The sequence below is a fragment of the Oryzias latipes genome, chromosome 18 (genome assembly GCF_053564925.1).
Source record: "Oryzias latipes strain Hd-rR chromosome 18, Olatipes_Hd-rR_3.1".
NCBI lineage: Eukaryota > Metazoa > Chordata > Actinopteri > Beloniformes > Adrianichthyidae > Oryzias > Oryzias latipes.
Genome location: NC_136254.1, coordinates 33469281 through 33490507, shown reverse-complemented (window position 1 = coordinate 33490507; position 21227 = coordinate 33469281). Strand labels below are relative to the sequence as shown.

General features: G+C 44.5%; 1 protein-coding gene across 1 annotated transcript in view; it reads left to right on the top strand.

Moving 5' to 3' along the window:
* Nucleotides 1-20069, top strand: part of LOC101160542 (endophilin-A1) — a 41758-nt gene extending 21689 nt beyond the window's left edge. The window contains exons 2-9 of the mRNA XM_011473403.4: nucleotides 10719-10787; nucleotides 10996-11068; nucleotides 11134-11277; nucleotides 12711-12844; nucleotides 12937-13095; nucleotides 13315-13418; nucleotides 13498-13628; nucleotides 14272-20069. Of these exons, the coding sequence (XP_011471705.1) occupies nucleotides 10719-10787; nucleotides 10996-11068; nucleotides 11134-11277; nucleotides 12711-12844; nucleotides 12937-13095; nucleotides 13315-13418; nucleotides 13498-13628; nucleotides 14272-14468 (1011 nt within the window). The 3' untranslated portion in view covers nucleotides 14469-20069. The remainder of the gene's footprint in view (nucleotides 1-10718; nucleotides 10788-10995; nucleotides 11069-11133; nucleotides 11278-12710; nucleotides 12845-12936; nucleotides 13096-13314; nucleotides 13419-13497; nucleotides 13629-14271) is intronic.
* Nucleotides 20070-21227: the final 1158 nt, after the last annotated feature.

The following is a 21227-nucleotide window of genomic DNA, read 5'->3' as shown; positions in this document are numbered from 1 at the left end:
CAAAATCCCATAAACCTCGATAGAGGAATAAACAGCTGTGACTCGGTCATTCTATTGGTCAGAAGAACCGTTCTTGCTCTGTTGGATTTTTTAACATGTTCTTGCTATTCCCATTTTTGTCATGATATTTTTCTGTTGTTCAAGTTGTAAACTGACCAATCAGATGCCTCATTGAAAGTAGTTGGAGCCTGGTGGCCCCAAACCGGCTGCTCTCACATAAAACAAGAGGAGCCACGAAATAAAAAAGAAAGAAACACAATTCATTTCAATGTGAGAGACAAGTGCAGCATTTCAACTCACTACTGATGGTCTATCAAACCTTCAACCTGCCCCCCCCCCCCCCCCCCCCCCCCCCCCCGACTGAAGGCTTGGGGGACAAATGATTAGTGGATGAACTCCATGTGAAGTTTATCAGAACAATGAATGGTAGTGATGTGGATCGTTTTGAACTTAGCAGTTTTGTTTTTTTCTATCATAGTACCCAGAAAACTTGAAACCAACCAAGAAGTCGTTCTTCTGATAATCTGGATGGTCTTCATGATCATCCTTTACTTACAGGACCTCATTTTTACAGATATTTAATTAGGCACCACAGATGGTTTCCTCACAAGGTTCCTCCCTCTTGTGCTGTTCCCATCCATCCATTTCCTAACCCTCTGTTCCCATTTGGAGTTATGGGGTTCCTAGAGTCTATCTTATATAAAGAGTGAAGCTGGGACACACTTTGGACAAGTCACCAGTCCACAGCAGGACAACACAGAGACAAAAAAAACACGCCGTCTCACTTACACAACCAAGGGACAGTGTGGAGAACCAAATAACCTGTGAAACATGTGATCCACGCATGGACAACCAGAACAACTTCCACACTACCTGGATGTGCTGACCACTACACCATCAGGCACATCAATCCTTAACCTGTGAAGTACATTCATCTTCTTGGTTCGGTCCAGAATAAAACCTGTCTTTCTGTCTCCCATCACTCAGTAAGCGACTCTTTAGAAAAACACTTTCTGTTCATCAGAGAAAATGAATGGACGCCATAAATCATCAGAGCTGCTATTGATCCAGACTTTTGCATTCTTGAGGACAAAGTGTTCAATTACAGCGGAGTCCCTGATAATCGGGAGGAGTTCCGACTGCGTTTTCCAGGTGGAAAAGGTCAACTCTTTCATATTTCAGCTGTTTTTCTTTCTTCCTCTGGAGATGAACTCTTCAGATGGATTTTATCAGCCTGCCGTGTCATAAAAACACGTCCATAAAATAACACGTCGCCTCCTTTTTGTGCGCTCTAACCGTTGGGTGTGATTTACTGCGCATCCATCAGCCGAGGCGCCCTCTCACTCAGCCGGGTAATTGAAAGGCTGCTGGCTTTCACATTTTCTCTCTGAGGAGACAAATCATAATTCCTCCGTTAATTAGACCTGGAGGGAGAAGGAGCTGTTTGGGTGTCTAGTCATGCATCCAGCAGACAAAGCTTGCATCATTTTCCTCAACCTTTACCAACGGCCTGCGTGCGCAGACGCCACCTCGCCCTCTGCTTTTGGAGGAAGCAGACAAATGTGTGTAATAAGATAATTGGGATGTAATTCAGGTGATAAGAAGTCCTAATGAGTCTCTTTAAAGCTGCAGCAGACGCTGTTTTCCAAATACAACTGTCTTATGAACAGTTATCTCCATGGTGATCGTAGGCCTGTAGGCCTGCTAATTGTGTTCAGAGGGAATCTTTCTTTTACCGACCGGGTGGGGTGGTGGTGGGGGCGCGCGCCCTGCCGGCAACTTGGCAGGGGTTCCTGGGCGGGTGCCTTCTGGGCGCGGGGTAGGCAGTGCGGCTGACCGGGAACGGCGGCCGGGTGCCGTGCTGGGTGGCTGGTCGCCGTGGCGGGGGCTGGGGGGGGGTTTGGGGCTCTGGGGCCTGGGGTCGTCTGCCCGTGGCCGGTGTTTCGCCCGTGGCCGGTAGTTGGCGCGTGGCCTGGCCCCCCGGGGGTCGGCGCCGCAGTCACAGCAGGGGTTAATGGGTTCACTTGGGTGGGTTTATTTCATTATTATTATTATTATTATTATTATATTAATTATTTTATTATTATTATTATTATTGTTATTATTAGTATTATTAGTATTATTATTATTATTATTATTATTACTTATTTATTTTTTGGGGGGGGGGGCCTGGGGGGGCAGTGTGCTAGTCCTTAGGGGGGCCAGGGTATGAATGGTGGGGCTGGACCCCCTGCCCCCCCGTTCTGGCACCGGGACCCTTCCTTGCTGGCTGTCTCTCGGCGCCGCGAGGCTCTGGCCTCCGACTGCGGCTGGCTTGGCGTTTCTGGCTGCCCGGCCGCTCTGGGAGGGGGGGCGCCTACCGCGGCCGGCTGGGGGGCCGGTCGCTCGGGGGAGCCTTCTCCCCCGGTTGTGCCCATCCGCCCGCTCCTCCCCGCTCTCACCCAAACAAATATTGCACACAGGCACATAGGGCCCCGGGATCTGGATGGGAGGGGTATGCTGGCGGGGCTCACTGGGGATGCCCCTCTCTGGGTTCTCGTTGGCACCCGCCCTCCACCCAGCTTTTTACTTGCATATTAGACACTCTGATTCATCTAGGGCCTTGTGGAGAGGGTCTGGTGGAGGGGGGCACGGTGAAACATCCGTGCTCACCTTTCGCTGGCCCCCCCACAATTTTAACTTCCTCTGTAGACACACACACTGCATGCTAGCAGCACACACACAGCAAATACACACCACTCACAGAGGGACTCCGGAGTGGGGGGCTTTGCGGCTTGGCAGCGGTGGATCCCCCCACACTGGTGACCTCCTATTTTACCTGCAGCACACACACAGCACTCCCACACCTCCATACATGGGTGGGGTCGGGGGGGGGCGGCCGGTCTTCACCCGCCTGGTCCTCTCAGGGCGGCCGGGCTTATGGGTGTCCTGTCGGCTGCGGGAGGGGTCGGGCATGCGGCGCTGGGGGTCGGCCGGCTGGGGGGGGGGTTGCTGCTTGGCGGCGGGGGTAGGGAGGGTAACCAGATGATTGTGAGTATGTGTGTGTGAGTGCATGGGTAGGACCGACCTGGGGGCTGGCTCGCTGGGACCCTCTGGGGCTTTCCCTCCCCATCACAGAGAGGGGAGGGCACTGAGAGGGTTGGGGAGGGGGGGTCAGATATTAAGGCGGGGGGGATGGTAGTGCGTAGGGTTTTAGGGGGGTGGCTGTGGCTGTGGGTGCGTGGCGATCCCTGGGTTGCTAAGGTCGCGGGCCTGGGCTGGCTTGCGGGGAAGGGGCGCCGGTCGGGTGGTGGCCGGCTCTTGGGTTCCGGGGGCCCTGGCTTCGTCCCTGGCCTTTGTCTCGGTGTCCGGCGCCCGGTGGCCCCCATGGCTGCCGCCTGGTACGGCTAAGCGCTCCTGTCTTGTGGCCTGGGGGCCGGACACTGGGTTCGCTTGTGCCTCTGGGCATTGGGGGGGCCCCTGTAGGGGGGCCCTCTCTGTGCCTGGCTGGTGGGGTGGGCGGTCCCCTCCTCCTCCCCTCCCGGGCTGCCTGGGTCCGGATGCTGGGGGGGCTTCTGGCCTGGGGGGCTCTCCTCCCCTCTCCTGGTCTGGCTGGTCTGGCTGGGTAGGATCTGGCTCCCTTTATGAACACACGGTTCACGTCGGCAGCATGCATGTATCTCCACCCCCACGTGCACGTGCACACTCCACACTGCTCCCTGTCTGCTTCATCCCTCCTCCTTACCTACAGTGTATTGATGGACAGTTTTTTTTTCTCGCTCATCTTAGTGTCAGATTTTCACCTTTGATGTAACATTCGTCTTTCCAGCAGATCTGGTATAATTGTTACAGCTTAAATTAATAACTTAGTCAAATCAGTGCTTGTATCCCCCACCTTTTCACCTTTTTTCCTTTTACTCTCTTCCACCCTCCCCTCACATTCTTCCCCTCTCCCTCCCCACACACACTAAATGTAACAAATAAATAAAAAATAATACGACAAAAAGGGGTTTATACAAATCTACACTCTAGTTTCTTGAAGCTATATAACCTCTTTTTGTGATAGTAAAACCTGTCCAACACAAAAAGCCTTCAGCTCTAATCTGTTTGCTCAGCTGTTGGACAGAACAAGTTAAAAAAAAGAAAAAAAAAAAAAAAAAAAAAAAAAAAAAAAAAAAAGATAATTGGGATGTAATTCAGGTGATAAGAAGTCCTAATGAGTCTCTTTAAAGCTGCAGCAGACGCTGTTTTCCAAATACAACTGTCTTATGAACAGTTATCTCCATGGTGATCGTAGGCATGTAGGCCTGCTAATTGTGTTCAGAGGGAATCTTTCTTTTACCGTCAGCCTTTAATACCGGACACAGAATAGATCAGGCTCTTCGAGCTACCGCAGCTCTTTTACCACTTACGACATTTCCATAATGTCCAACAAACTCTGAACACACACACACATACAATCAAACTCTAATTCCAACAAACTCTGAAGCTTTGCCTCAGAATAAGGTGGTTCAAATCAAATCAACCTTTAATTACATAGCCCTTTTCCAACACATGTCACTCAAAGTGCTTTGCATAAACTACAATCAAATGTAAAAACAAAATGAAACCACAAACAATGCCAACAACCCCCCCCCCCCCCCCCCTCACACACACACACATCATGATAAAAAGAGTGATGAAATGATGGAATGTGAAGACCTGGCTTGGTCCTGAAGTGGGGAAACAATATTTTGGGGACATGTCCACATCAGTAACCCCCCACCTAGGTTCACAGGGTACGCTACCACAGGACCCCCACAGGACTTTAGGGATGCAGTGATTCACTTTCTTCAAGATTTAGCTTAAACTTCAACTTCTGGGTCACAGGTTGTTTTTTTTGCCAATAAGCAAGAAACAATGAAGGAAAAGCTGTCAGTTGGCTTACACTAAGCCGGGTATAGTGGTGTAAATTTAGCACAACACGAGTGTTGGACACTTTCAATGTAAACCTGCAAACGTCTGAAGCAGGGATGCAACAATTCTTTCTCCGAATGATGTGGTTCAGTCGTTTATCATACGATACGGTTTTTAACAGAGCATCTGTGGCATCATCCATAGAGGACATCATCGATGATGCCAACGAGTTGTTCTTCTGTGGCTCAGTGGCTTCTTTGATTTGAACGGATGGACCAGAACCTTATACTTCCTGATTTATTGGCAGGAAGTGCACCACTAACATCCTGTTCTGGTGGTGTCAGAATAAGATAGAACTTTTGGGGGAAAACGGACATGAATTCAGAAAATCAGAACTGCTCCCACAGAGCGGTTTTATGGCACAAACAGCTTGATCTGGCCATCAACTCAGACTTTACAGTCCAACATGTGTTCTGAAGGGTCTGGCAGTCGTTCAGACTGATAGATGAACCGACTCAAGCTGCCAAGCTCTGCCTGACGGCCCAATTCAACAAGATGAATGTCTACTCCAGTGGCGGAGGGGGGTACCTCCTACGTCTGCTGTCAGGCCGCCCCGACCTTTAACATTTGCCTCTCTGGCTGTTGGCTGTTTGATGGCGGTCCTGTAATTAGGCTTTTTTTCTGCTGGGCATAATGAGAGTGACTCAGCAGAAAGAGAAAGTGTAGCTGGGCTAAATAAATGAAGGAGAATCACAGACTGTGAGGGTGGAGGTTGGAGGAGAACATTCATCTTTAGTCAGCCAGGGTCATCTATCCTTTGACTGAATGACCGCCCAATAATTAAAGAGATTTATTTGTATAATTAGCTTTTTATTAGGGCTGGGCCTTAAAATGATAAATAAATATACAGCAACATAATTTTTCTCAATAGAAGAATGAGTCTATCTTTTATTTTGAAGGGTCCAAAATCAAAACTCGCCAGTTTCTAGCATATTCTCCTCTATGGCGATTAAACATTAAGAGGGTTAGTCGCCACATGGCGAGTAAACGTTTGCGTGGACTTAGCCATGTGTACTAGCTCTGCTTTTGGTGAATTTCTTTTGTCCTGACCTCCTCTACGTCTGCATGCTAGAAAACGAAACACACGCGACGCTAAATGCTCCCGCGGTCCCTTCACCCGTGTAGCGTTTTCAGTTTCTTGAGGAACATGCATCGATTTTTAACATCATCCAGTCAGAAGTGGAGGATAAAGCTGATTCACTTACAGCAGCTAGGCGCTGCTGTTAGATCCTGATGCTATGATGCTCATACGTAATCTGTCTGCCTTACATGACCACCGTCTACGGTGGCCGTTTTTAGTCCAGTGGTTCCGCTCCAAGCACAGATTGTATTCAGACAGAGGAAACCCAGAGTGAACTGAAGCTCAGTCCGACTGAAAACGAACCGAGACCATCTCCAATGATGGGTCAGAAAGCGGTTCCTGGTCCATATTCAGACTAAAACATGTGCTCCACATTATCTGGTTCCAGCTGAGGGTGATCAACATCATGTCCAGTCTGGGTAGTCACTCGCTCTATGTGGGGGTTGACCTGTGTGGGTTCAGAAAAAACCACACATGGAAACCTTGTCTGCCGTGGGGGGCTTGTCCACGCTCTCCTGCCTCCCTCCTGTGGGCCTGCAGACGTCAGTGATGCCACTGTTCGTCAGGCAGTGATGCTCTGGATGTGACGTTGGTGAGATGAGAGACGGCAGCTGGCTGATCCTCCAGCAGTGCTTCCTTTTTTTATTCTTTTCTGCTCCAGTTTGCTGTTTAGTTTGTTTTTGGTGACCAAACACTTTGGTTCTAATGATGCAGAGCATAAGCTGAATGTTAGCATGTTGCTGTGGTATTTCTGCAGATGCTGTTGCCATTTTAAGGTGGTGAATCATCCGTTTGTTGCTGCTACAAGCTGCTTTTCTGCCAATGTCATCAACATTACTATGCCTTCTATATGGAGGATAGTGTAGGAACCTGTTGCTATAGCATGACACAGGACTAAAACATGCTGACTCATGGTTCCTATGTTTAAAAAAGTTGATTTTTATAAAAACACTTTTACTGCATCACATACTGTGGTGCCAAAAACGCTGCACAGAGAAAAGCTTTGTTGTTTTCCAGACTGTGAGGAAACATCTTCCACACTTTGGGTGACAGAGAATCATGTCTTTGGTTTGATGAAGCTCTGATGAAGCATCTGAGTCCAAAGTGATAAAGTGTCCATCATCCAGCTTATTGATGAATGGTTCAAGTCCTAGGCTTGATAGTTATTGTGTACAGAGGCAAAAACACAACCTAACATGATTCCTAATTAAAAAAAACAACTAGAGGTTGTTTTGGATAGAAGTAGGACCGATATCATTTTTTTCTGGCCAATACTGATAACCGATACTTCCCTTGTAACTGAGGCTGATAATCGATATTTGCAGATACCGATACTTCAACGTCAACAGTAACACAAAGTTTAGATTTCCTATTTGTTTCTTTTATTAGAAATACAAAACTTTTCTTTTACAGGACAATTCCATCAAACTTGACCTTTTGAACATACAGTAACAGATCTCATAGGAACAAGTATCACTTTAAAACTGTCATAGAAATATATCTTTTAGTATTCAGACAATTTATTGAATATTGGACATAACTGTAAACCAGAAGCTCCCCATTGATCCATTAGGAACAACATCTATTCCCATTAAAAATAACATTACTGACTATGACTGTAAACAAAAGCTTCCCAATCTATTAGGAACAAATATACATTTCAAAAATAAGGTATTTCTGAAAACAGTCAGAAGAATATTGGTAGATTTTTTTAAATCTGACCAATACCGAAAAGTCATGCGAACATCGGCAGGAGCTTCACTGGAGCTTAAACTCCAGTGATAAAGGGTTAATACCGGAAATGTCACAAAAATTACACACAGACCTCAAACTACCATGACTATTTGATCATTTATGCTATTCCCATAATTGTAACTTTACGTTAGCACATCTGCTTTTCTCTGCTTCAGAATCCGTTGGAATTACATTAGTTGCATAAACGGTTGAAGAGTTACCATAATTCAAAGAACGTCAACACTAGAACGTTGGTGTTAAAGGGTGAAGGCAGAACCTGGAAAGTTCACTTTGAAGATCCTGAGAAGGACTTGGCACCATAGATGTTTGAAGTGTTGTCGTCGTTTTACGTGGTGTAGTGATAAAGTGCTTATCAGGGTTCGCCTGATGAAGGAATTCAATGGACTATCAGGTCCAAATGAGGAGCTGTGGGAACTGTTGGACAGTCTGGTCCAGAAAGAGAACCAAAGGAACGGGAACATTTGGACTGTTTGTCTCCCAGCTGAACTTGAAACAAACACAAGTACAAAATGCAGACATGCCGCGTTGTGATTGGACGGCGGTCCTCAGCAGACGTGATGGGTTGGTGTTCACTGACAGAATCAGCATCTGTGGATGAAAATATAATCATGAATGAAGCAAACGGGTTGAAAAGCTGGTCCAAATGGGAGTTGGGGGGGGTTATGTAAGGGTGTTAGACTACACCCCCCACCCCCATCTAAGGATTGCAGGTGTGTCCTTACACACTTGTTTGTTGTGTTCGTCTGAGGGTGCACTCAGATCATTGTTTCCATGGTAACTGCATCATCCTTACCAACTGTCTGCTCCTCACACATTTCCTTCCCGCTGTGCTTTTACATTGTTTAGAATTTTTTTTTAATCTTTGTGTGGAGAACATCCGGGCGTCGCCGTCTCATTTCCCTCCATCAGGCTGCAGTAATCACAGGTTGTCCTCGGTGTCTCACTGAAGCTCGGGTCTGGACGGCTAAGTGTTTGTGTAGATGAGTGAGGACTGCTGAGAACCGGGTCCACATGACTTCACTGAATGAAGTCGTAGGGATTCTGCTGAGGTTTAGCTTGAGATCACAGATGGTCTCAGATTATACACTTTGTATTTATGGCATATTCAGATTTTTTTTTTAAACGGATGCATCACGAGCTATGAAAATATTTTAAATAATATCCAGATAACTGCATCCTGCTTATTAATTCTTCAAGCAATGTTCAGACTTCCATGTTCAAAACTCTTGTGTTCACATGTAAACAGGTTTCTATGATCTATGATGGCAAAAAAGGCATCAGAGGAAGAATAGTTCTTCTGACTAACAGGTGTTTATTTCTCTATTGAAGCATAGGGTTGGGTTCTGTGGGCCCGTGGAGGGTCATAGAGAAGAGTAGTCGCATCCTAAGGGGAGGGCAGTTCCCCTAAAACATGAATGGCCACCGCAAGGAATGTCATGAAAATGGAACGCACCATTGCCGTGCGTGTGGTACGTGTATCGTGGAGTATTCTGAAGGAGTTGCACACACTTATGACGTACAGATGAAGCTGTGATACGCTGTTGTAAGTCGTTAGTTAGGAGCAAGTGTTGGCTTCTTACTGACCATGCAAAAATGTCAAACACACTGAGTTCATGTGATACGTAAGTGGACGTTTGTAGGATTTCCACACAATCTACACTCTGACTAACGTTTGCAATTCTACCAGTCAGGCTGCACATAAGGAGTGTAGTAAATCACGTGACTAGGACTAATTGGCTCCTTGCGCAGTGCACAGGATTTGAAAACTGCCTCACCCACTTCCCCCTTACTCACCCTTACGTGTCGTATGAGTATTCACTATGACCTGTTGCCTGCAGCATGCCTGTAGCAAACATGTGCATGAGCATTTTGGCTCTACTGGATCACCTGTTTGACCATTTTTACTCACCTACAGCTCACATCCACCTGTGGGAGCAGCTGGGACTAAAGTATTACTGATCAACAACTGTAATCCGCTGACAGGATTCATGAAGTAGCTACTGTCCAAAAGCGTTTTGTTGGAGTCCTCTGGTGTTCTCAAAGTTAAAACTTTCTTTAGAAGTGACTTTCATAACAGTAAGAGTTTAGTCTTTGGGGGTCAGAGTCTGTGAGAAAAGAACCTGGGGCTCTCAGGACAGTTTCACACTGGAAGTTCTGGTTGTTGTTGGATCCACAGCGGTTGGTTTCCGTGGATAGTTTGGTTTGGAAGGTCACCAGCTGGAGATGAACCACCGCTGGGGGGGGGGGGGGGTCTATTAATGGGACTGTATGTGAATGAAATCCTGTTTTACATTTAGAGTGCATTCATGGACTCATAGCAGCAGAGAAATGCTTTTGTCTGCGTCACTCAGACATCTACTGAAAGTGGAAACAGACTCTTGAATGAGTCGGCCTTTTAGGACGGCGTGATGGAGCGGCTTTATTGTGACAGACATAAAAGGATGACGTTAAAGGCATAAAGGCGGATCTGCTGCTCCAGTTCAGACGGCTTCACCTCATCCAAGAGTCTGAGATGTTCAGGCTGCTCGCTTTACACCTCCAGGAAAAAAAGGCTTTCTGACTCACTTTGTTCCTGTTGGTGCTAAAAAGAGGAAACTTTTTATTTCATTTCATGGTTTAAGGTTGACCCCTTTTCTTTTCCTTGAAGTTTAATATGAATTTTCTTTTTGTTTTCGTTTCCACTTCATCATAAATGTGGTCGCCGAGGTTCTTGACAGTCAAACAGAACTAATAACACTTCCAAAGACCACAAGCTGCTTGTTATTTCATTTCCTCCTTTGAGAATTCTATTTTTCATCTCTGCTTTAATCTCACAGCGGCAGAAGCAGCACGTCTCACTTTAACTTTTCATGAAAGACTGTCAACGCCGGCGAGTGTTTCTGCACCCAGACGATGAAGAGCTTGAAGGCAGACATCATGAACCCTTTCTCTGTCTGTCTCCTCACAGAAAGTCAGTGAGAAGGTTGGAGGAGCCGAAGGAACCAAGCTAGATGATGACTTCAAAGAGATGGAGAAGGTTCTTCTGTTTGTCTTTTATCTACTTTACATGAGTCTCATTTGTTAGGAATTATCTATAGCACTAAAGAATGCAAGAAAAGCATTTTAAGGGTTAAGGAATCTGTGGATCATCTGAGCATCCAGCTACAAAACAAACAGCTTGAAATGTTTCTACGTTCATGCTGCTCCTTTTTGTCTGAAATGTTGTTTTTCTTGTTGCTCCACAGAAGGTGGACATCACCAGCAGAGCGGTGCTGGACATCATGACCAAAACCACAGAGTACCTTCAGCCCAACCCAGGTACCAAACACCCCCCCACCTTCCCCGACCACAGCACAAACACTGACGCTCCTGATTCCCCTCAGCATCCAGAGCCAAGCTGAGCATGATCAACACCATGTCCAAGATCCGCGGCCAGGACAAGGGGCCGGGCTACCCGCAAGCTGAGACCATCCTGGGGGACGCCATGTTGAAGTTTGGACGAGAGCTGGGAGAAGAGTCCAGTTTTGGTGAGTGGGAATGTTCCTGGAATGTTATGTGTTCAGTGGAGTTCTTCTGTACTCCCCATGACCTTCAAATATCAAAAATACAGATTTGTAACACCAGACTAACTGCAGAATCCCAAATATCGACACACCGTTGGCACCTGATGATGCTATGGAGCGGTGGCTGTGGCTGTGGCTGTGGCGGTGTTGAGAAAATATTTATCCTTCAGAACAGAGTAAACTAAAGTCCTGTCTACTCCAGCTATTCAAACAAGTCAGGAACGAAAAAGCTCGGCTCTGTGTTTTTCCAAAGCTTTCATTGGTCTGGTGACGTGTCTTTTGGCACATCGTCCGCTCCTTCCTCAACATTGTAACAAAAACCTGTTTGTTTTGGCAGGAGCTCCTGTGCCTCTGAGACTTTCCACCTGTCAGCAGGAGTTGGCTAAACAGTCCTGAATCTCAGATTTCACTCCCAGGTCTCCAGGTCTTGACTCACCAGGTCCTGAAAGGAGGATCTGTGGCTCCAAAGGGTTTTAACCCTTTAGCTCCAGTGTTGGCATTCTTTGGACTACTGTAACTCTTCAATAATTTTAATTATAATTAACGTAATTCCAGCGGATTCTGTTGTGGAGAAAATCAGCAAAGTGTTGATCGCATAAAACAGTGGAAGACTTACAGAATGACAAAGAGCGTGTGTTTTTTAGGTGTCACCAGTGACATCTGTGATGTCAGAGGGTTAAATCCTGTTTCCAATAGGAAACAAACTGAACATCCAGGGACTTGGGTTGTATCTGTAGCCTCTTGGCAGGGTCATGAACTTGTTCTTAAACGTCTACCTGGATAAATGAAGGTACCACCCATCAACGCCATCCCTCGTTCGTCGGTCTGTGAACTAGTGTGTTTGTGTGGATGAAGAGGTTCTGCAGATGTTGTTCAGGTTCAGAGCCTTCATCCATTCAGATCAATCAAAAGAGACGATTGACGACAAATGGATATACATTTTATTTCAGCTTTAACATCATTTCTTAAAGTTAGACTAAAGCTACAGTAGCTTCATACTGCTAAATCCACATGTGGACGTCCACCAATGCGGTCTGCGATTGACTTCAATGGGTGGATTAGCTTCACAAATATCTATGCAGCTGCAGACACCAAAGTTCAGGTCTATTTCCTATTCAACACTTAGATGTTCCAAACATATAAACCTGCATTCAGAGAGAAGCCATCATGAAACCTTCTCATCCTGATGCAAGCAGATCCCGAAGAACGGTTGGTTAAAGTTTCATTTCTAAAAATGTCCATCAGCATCAAAAGCCCCCTGGACCTGCCCTCTGTATGTCTGGTGCACTTCAGTCTATCTGCATTAAACCAGAACATGATGATCTGGATCCTCATCAGAACTTCCTCTGGAAGTTCCTCCTGACTCTGTTTCTCATCCCCTCTCCTCCTCTCCTCAGGCATGGCTCTCATCGATGCAGGCGAGTCGATAAAGGAGCTCGGGGAGGTGAAGGACGCTCTGGACATGGAGGTCAAACAGAACTTCATCGACCCGCTGCAGAACCTCCACGACAAAGACCTGAAAGAGATCCAGGTACGGTTTTTTCTAAATGACTTAGCTTTGAGTCCCCTCTGTCAGGACTTAGTTTTCCTTTCTGATCCCAAACATGTTTCCATCCAATCCAGCACCATTTGAAGAAGATGGAGGGTCGTCGCCTGGACTTCGACTACAAGAAGAAACGTCAGGGAAAAGTTCAGGACGAGGAGATCAAACAAGCGCTGGAGAAGTTTGACGAGAGCAAAGAGATCGCAGAGCAGAGCATGTTCAACCTGCTGGAGAGCGACGTGAGGATAAACCTGTTCATTCAGTCCTCCAGAAATCTGGCCCTGTTCTACTTTCCCAAATGCTTCCCTTGTTGCTATAGTTACACATATTTAGCCAAAGCCCCCTCCTGATTAAAACCGCAACCACAAAATAAAGACAGGCGCTTGGTTGCCAGGCGGAGGAGGCCAGGCCCAGCATGCATGAGAGGCAGCTGATAAACATGCCTGTGTGTGTTGCAGATCGAGCAGGTGAGCCAGCTGGCAGCGCTGGTCCAGGCTCAGTTGGAGTACCACAGCCGAGCCGCCGAAATCCTGCAGCAGCTCTCCAGCAAGATGGAGGACAGGTATCGATCCGCCCGCCTGCTGGGGCCAGAAATGAGCGGTCACAAATGAAAAAAGCTCTTCCTTCTGGCTTCTTTCCAGGATAAAAGAAGTTTCCAGTAAACCCAGGAAAGAGTACAGTCCCAAACCCAGAATGACACTGGAGCTGCTGCCCCCCAGCGAGAGCCACAATGGGGGGATACACTCTGCCAAATCTCCCGGAAGATCACCAGGTAGGAAATATGGCGAGAAACACACACCGGCTGTGCAGTCACCTTCAACCGAGACAGCATAGGGACTGAAACGACACCAATTCATGACTTCTCCAAAAAACACCAAAATAGCAACCATTTGTTGAGTAATTGTTGAGAACTCTGTGTTCTGGACTGAGATAGTTCTAAACCCTGACATCTCACTTACTCTGATCAGAACACAGCGGCAAACCTTTTCTATTTTAAGCAGATTAGAGGCATTAGAGCCAGAAAGATCCATTAGTCTTTTTTAAGACTATTGGAATATCGCAGCCGCAGTGAATATTGTTCCATTTCTCTGCCTTGGTCGATGTTCATCAGCAGCAACCTCTCTGAGATCATTGGTGATGTGTTTCCTGTGACGCTTCAGAGCGGCAAGCAAAACTTCTATAACTATTGTTGGGGGGGGGTCTAAATCCAAACCCATTGGTGTTTAAACACGTATGAGAGAATGAAAACCTGTGGATGGATGGATGGATGGATGGATGAATGGATGGATGGATAGATGGACGGATGGATGGATAGATGGATGGATGGATGGGTGGATGGATGGATGGGTGGATGGATGGACGAACGGATGAATTCTACACTAGCAGAATTGGTTTTGACTCTCACTCTCTTGCAGCCCCCATGGACCAGCCGTGTTGCCGAGCGCTCTACGACTTTGAGCCAGAAAACGAGGGGGAGTTGGGCTTCAAGGAGGGTGACATCATCACCCTGACCAATCAGATCGACGACAACTGGTACGAGGGCATGATCAATGGCCAGTCGGGCTTCTTCCCCATCAACTATGTGGATATCCTGGTGCCGCTCCCTCATTAAGTCCGGTCGGCGACCTGGTGCTCGCCTCCTTTCAATCCAGACACCCAGAAGACAACCTGCATTTACAAAACAAACCACGCCCTTTCTCTTCTTTGTATTCTTCTTCTGTGCTTCTGTGCGATTCTGCTTTCACACAAGAAACTGAAACGGAAAACGGCCGGACAACACAAAATCCTGACACGGAGACTTTAACAAAGATGGATGCAGAAGTCTGTAGGAGATGAAGAGATCCTTTACAGGGCGTGGCTCAACCTGGCAGCACTGGACACCAATGATGCTGTGGAGAAACGAGGCCCAGGGTTTATGTATGTGCATGTCTGTGTGACCTGTTCGTGCTCTGTTATGATGAAGCCAGCACAAACTCCTGCTTGTCCATCAACTGCATAACAGTTTCTTCTGTTGTTTTTTTGTCCTCTTCTTCCCTTTCCAGGAGGAAACGGTCTTTTCTACCTTGACTTTCCTTCTTATCCGTTTCTTAAACTCCCAGCAACCATCACAGCGGTCTTTCTAGCCTTCTTCTCTTGCTCCTTTGACTTGTATTCCCTCTAGGATCTGCAGCTCTGCAGCCTCTGCTGTTGAGAACGTCTCACCCACTTTTAGCGGTTCTTGTAACGTATCCTGCTTCTTTTAGAACCTGTGTAAACCTTCAGCTGCATGAACCAGATGAATCCAGACCTAAAGTGATCAGACTCTGGGGAAACTCGGGTTCCAGGAGTGCATGGCCGGAACAAAGACATACCTCCAATAAGTCAGTGTTTTCAGGATAAATAAGTGAACTTTTCGTCACTTTTTGTGACATCCGTTTGCCTTGTATTATAGATTTAGCCGCCTCTTAAAGGGTCAGCCGGCTTTTACTGGATGAAGATCTAGAAAATTCATTCAACGAAGTGAACATGGTCAGATGGAGAGGCGCTTTTCCAACCAGCAGGCGAGACCGAGCAGCCTTCAGCAGGCTGCTGGATTTGATTATGTTCTTATCTAAGTAACTTAGATAGTATTCAGTTACATTGTTGGTTTGTACTCTGTGGAGTTGGTGCTCGTCAATTTGTCTAATCTGTGGCTTTTGCATGCAGGATGAGCTAACAGGCTAGGCGCTCCAGAAATGTCGTTAAGCCCATTCAGGATTTGCCGGAACCAACACCCCAAATGTGACTTTCAGATGCAGATGGTTTGCTTATGTGAAGCTGCCTGGCTTAAGAGCACAACGTTGTTTTCACAAAGGTTCTCTTCTAAACACAGTGTGTGTAGTTTTACAGAAAACACACTAAAGTCTAGAGGAAACTGTAGAGTCCTTGATTATTTATTGCCCATTCTTGACATTTTTATTTAGCTTTTCCTACAAATATTTCAAAGATTGATTACCCTTTAACACCAGAGCTTTAGCTCCTGTGTTGGCGCTCTTTAACTTAGCTACCATAACTCTTCAACCGCTTACTCAAGTAACCTAACTCTGAGACGGAGAAAAGCATCTTTGAGCCAAAACATAGCCGCTTTTCTCAGCCTATCGCCTATCTTGGAATCACGTTCATTGCATAAATGGTCAAAGAGTTACGGTAGTCCGTCTGTTATTTCGTCTCACCGGTGGTAACTCTGGTACTGAAGGCTGAACGGACGTCCCCTATAGCCATAATGGTAGAACTAGTGATGTGGGGAGCAGGTCTTTTCACACAAAAACTGTTTTGAAAAATTGTTTTAAAAAATGTTTATGAGTAAAGTTTTGTCTTTTAACATAGAATTTATAAAAGGTACCAAAAATGGCCCAAAAACATACAGGAAACGCCATGTCCTAACAGAATTGGCATACAGATAAAAATAAACAAAAGTTATAAAAATTGAAAACTTTCAGATGTTTGATGAAACATTATTATCACTGGTTTGTTTTCTCATGCAGCTCCAACATTAAGCTAAACAGAAGAAGTTAGTGCTGGTAACCGGTTACCATGTTTATCCTCCATAACAAGTATTACTAGTAACAGCATTACAGTTTAGCAGACACACCATGAATCAGGTTAATTTAGCTGTTTTTTTTTAAAGTCTCTTGGAGATACGCTTTTGTTAATGCTGATATCTGGAAGGAAAACTAACTCTCACCAGAAATAGAAACCTTTGGTTTGTGTGTAAACATCTGTGAAACCAGGTTAGTATTGTTACAGATGTAATACGAGCCTAACAGCTTTTGAAATATAGCTTGCGGTTAAAGATTGTAGCCTTTGCACCTGTTAAGTGTTGCTAGTAAAAAGCTGAGAATGTTTTCTGTAATTAGGAGGTGTTCTGTAGCTGGTTTGGAAGTGAAACGGAAAATGTGTTGTTACGTAGCATTATCTGCAGGTTTAGATGGTTTCTTCAGACAATAATAAAGAGCTTCTTGTTGTGTGAGAGCTAGCAGTCAACGCAAACGTCATTTATAAAAGAATCCAGTGTGCTCTAAATGGAAACTGCTTAAAATTTCAAACTATAAAAATGTAAACTCATTTTTAGCATACATTTGTGCTCACATTACTATCGCTAACATGGCAGAGGTGGCTAATCGTTAGCTTTTCTCTTCAAATTAGCATATCTAATGTATCAGGAAGGACTAAAACCATCAGATTAGCATAGCTAGTTCTAATAGGGCATAATGACTCTGCCCAATGCATTGTGGGAAGTAATGCTTTGTTCGGTTTTGTTTTGGTTTGTACCAGATTTTAGTGGGTTTCTCACAGGGTGACGTCACACTGTCATTGCAATGTTGTGTGTGCCTGATTATTTATAATAAATTGTTTGTACTGAGGACGTTGGACTGCGCCATTTCCGTTGTGCCTCCTGTACGTCTGGTTGCTCAGGGTTGTATGGAGGACAAGTCAGCTCAACATTCTGTCTTTTAGTGTGGTTAAGGCAGTGTTTGCTAGTACCCTGCTAGTTAGCATTGTTGAGTTTCATTCTATTATGGTGGTTTTCTGACAGTGGAAATCCCACTTCTGACACAAATGTAGCTGCCGCAATGGCTAGATACACGTTAGGAATGAGATGAGGCAGAACTCAGCTAACTATGCTGAGACTAACAAAATGCATCTACTGCTTAAACCGCACTAGATAGCAGAATGATGAGCTAAATCGAGCCCCATGTACCTCATGACCCAGAGCAGCCAGAAGTACAGGAGGCACAACATAAATGGCACAGTCCAATGTCCGCGGTACGAACCATTTAACAGACCGGTTTCAGTGCTGTATTACCACTTCCAGAACCCATTAACTTGTGGTGCAAACCATGAAAACACAAAACATTACTTCCCACAATGCATTGGGTATGGATATTACAATACTAAAAAAATATTTCTTATTTTCTTTATACTGTTTATTTGTTTTCTCGCATTAGCATAGTGAATTCTAACGTTCCAGATATGACCAATTGTTTTGCATTCGTCTAACCAACAATTTGCTAATATTGCAGAAGTGGCCAACCTGTTACTTTTTTTTGTTTTGTTGCAAAATACTTTAGTTATTCTGCATTGAAGTATAGATATATATATTTTAAAAACTGCATTTAGTATGCTTTGTATTGTTTAAAAAAAAGGTTTTGCGTTACTTTTTTTTTATTTAAGTAGGCATGTAGTCGTTGCAGTCAAACCATTAGGGACGGCATGGACTTTAGAGACAGAGTAGACTTTATAAAAAATATACAAACTCATTGAAGATTATTTAAACAGAATGATAAATAAGCACGTACAGGACTCCAGATCACACCAATTCTTTGAAACTGAATACTCAGCGGTGTTTTGTTTAAATTTCACTTAGTCAGAATACAAGAGTTTACCAAATAAACAACGTTCCTTTGGTTTTTTACCTTTTATTTTGTGTTTCTATAGAAAGAGTCAACTGAATACATAGTTTTTCCACAACTTGTTTGGGGAGCATAAAGTTCAACATTAAAACAAGTGTCACGAGTTAGATTAGAGTGGATAAGACACCATTTATCCCACGATGGGGAAATTCTTTTGGAAAGAAGTTCTTTAGGAAGTTCAATATCCTGATCCAATCAACACTAAAGGCAATACGTTTATAAAAATTAACATTTCATGAAGGAAGATTTTCTTTGCGGTCATGTTGGACATTAAAAACACAAATGCAAAGTGAACAGTCCTGTTTCAGGTGGTCGTAAAAGACAGGGCTTTCCCTTTCAAAATGTTTTTGACCTCCTTTTGTGTCGGAAAATCTGAATTTTCCAAACCTGTTTGTGAATTGTGTTTGAGATGTGAAGAGGGGGTTTCCAAAAATCTAAACAGAAAGTTAACATAAGAAACTAAAGGAGGAAAACCTTTTCCCCCTTCTCTTCCTGTTAGCTTTGAATTTAATTTCCTTCTTATTGTAACTATTTTCACTGTTTTTTATATTTTCACCAGCTTGGCCCACATCCATGCAGCCTTTTGATTTAGTGCTTTAAGACTTCATTCTCTGAACCCTGTTTTTTTTAAACTACTTCACGTTTTCTTCGCTGATTTGCCCTCTATGGCGACATGTATTCTAACCTCAATGAGGGATTGTACAGCGTTTCTGTGTTTTCACCGTCTGACAGTCAGACCTCGACCACATTGGCGGCCTCCTCTGGCTGAAAGCGTCAGTCCTGTCTCTGAAGGGAAGCAGAAAAAAAAGCTTTTTTATATATTTATAAACCAATTAAACCTGAATTTCAATCACAGAAATCCACATTTTAACATGAAGGCTGTCAGGATTTTCCGTCTTCTGCAGCTTTGTATTTATGTTAAATCGTTTAAGCAAAGCAGAGTCGCTTATGTGGAACAAACTTCCTCAGAACGGCAGGAAGTGCAGGTTTTTTTCCTGTGCTCGTCACTTTTGAGCACTGCACCGTCATCTTGGTACTGACGTCTCGTATGCCAACTTTAGCGGGACGAGGAGCTGTAAGGTTTCAGTCCAAAGGTGTTGACAGGACACAGTTCGTCGGTAGATTAAACCTCTAGAACCATTGAGGAAAATTGAGTTTATCACACAATAACTCACTTCAAAAATGTTAAAAAGGTCAACTTTGCTCAGTGTAAAAAAATCTTTTTTAGCGTCTTTTCCTCTGATAAGCAGTCAGGCCCGGCCTGCTGTTGAGCAAAGGCTGATACAGTTTTGCACCGTCATCTCTGGGGCATGATAATGTGGCCGTGGTCTGACCCGCGTTACGTCATAGAACTATATGGTCGTAAACATTTCAAAATGAATCAGAAAAGCTCCTGTCCTCTGGAGAGCTGCCTGTGTGTATGTAAATATAGAAACACCTTGTTGCTATTTATGTAGGTGTTGTATGTATTTATTTATTTGGTTGTTTGTTTATTTATTCCAGCGTCCTATTTATTGGTCAGGCACCTGTGGTGTAATTGACGGTTGTTGGCACATTGCTGTGTAATGTGGAGGAGGGTGGACCTTTGGGGGAGGGGCTGGTTAATGGAGGGGTGTGGGGGTGGGGGGGCGGATGGGTTGGTCATTGGGGTACAAAGCTAGCTGTGACACTAACTGTTGCTCTCCTTGTACTGGACAAAGATATACTTAAAGACCACTGTATGTATAACTGCTTGTCGTGAAGATGAAGTACAATCTAATGACAATAAAGCATAAACACTATGATGATCCTCTCGTTAATCTGTACTTTGGACTTGAAACATTTCTGTAAAAGTTGCGTTATGTTAGTACAAAGGCTTAGATGTTGTTTTTATTGACCTTTCTTCCATTATTTCCAAGCTAATAGGTTATTATCCTGTTAGCTGGATCTACTTGCTGCATTAGGAGTATCCATCTTCTAGATCCCACATGGGTCCAATTTTTACGAGATGTCCCAATTTACAGTTCAAATCTTTATACATTTTTTTAATAATCCAACTTTTGATCGTCAGAACAGAGTGAATACATAAGTTTTCTTTCCAAAAGGTTCTTATTTGTTTTTCAATGACATGAAAATATAGGATAGTCCCGTACTATTTACTCTCTTAGCCCTTGTGCTATCTTAGATGACCCCCCCTTACATTGACGTGTTCTCCCTACCATGACAAAAGTGGATAAAGGTGGAAAGATTTCATGTAATCCATGGACACCAGTGAAGATCACAAATCATGGAAGAAAAAAGGTTCAGAGCACTGTCTAGTGGGTCTAGATGACCCAACTCCCAACGTTAAAGTGCCTAGGATAGCACAAGGGTTAAGGGTTAAAGTAATTCTGACACAGCCTCAGGCTTTGTCTGAATTTCCTCACTACTCTTTACTTGGTCCACAGTAAAGGTTTTTTTTGTCCAAATCTACACTTTGCAAGATCTAGTACCTTTGAAATTTCCCAAAAGTCTTTGCAAAAAATTTGTGTGTGGTGATGCTCACTAGATTGGTGAATATGAACCACAGTGCAATGGGTTTGAACAACTTGTCATATACAAAAACACATGAACTTCTTCAATAAGTCATCCAAGTGTTCATCATCAGGACAGGGGACTCATGAATAAATATACGTTTTATTGTTTATATTAATCAGGTTTTTACTCTGGTAAATGGATGACATTATGTTTGGCGTTGGTTGTTGGCTTTTTAAGATCTAAGTTGGACCGCCCTGCTCCAATCTAGACCACCTCATCTAGACTTTAAGATGATCTTTAAAAACAAGATAGTTTGAGAAAGGTGGTTTACATTCAACATTTTCTCTATATGAAAACACAACTGCTGGCAAAACCCATTCAACGTGTGCAGGGGTTAGGGATGAAGCTGTCTGGAGATGATTTTATACCAGGAGGAGCCTATG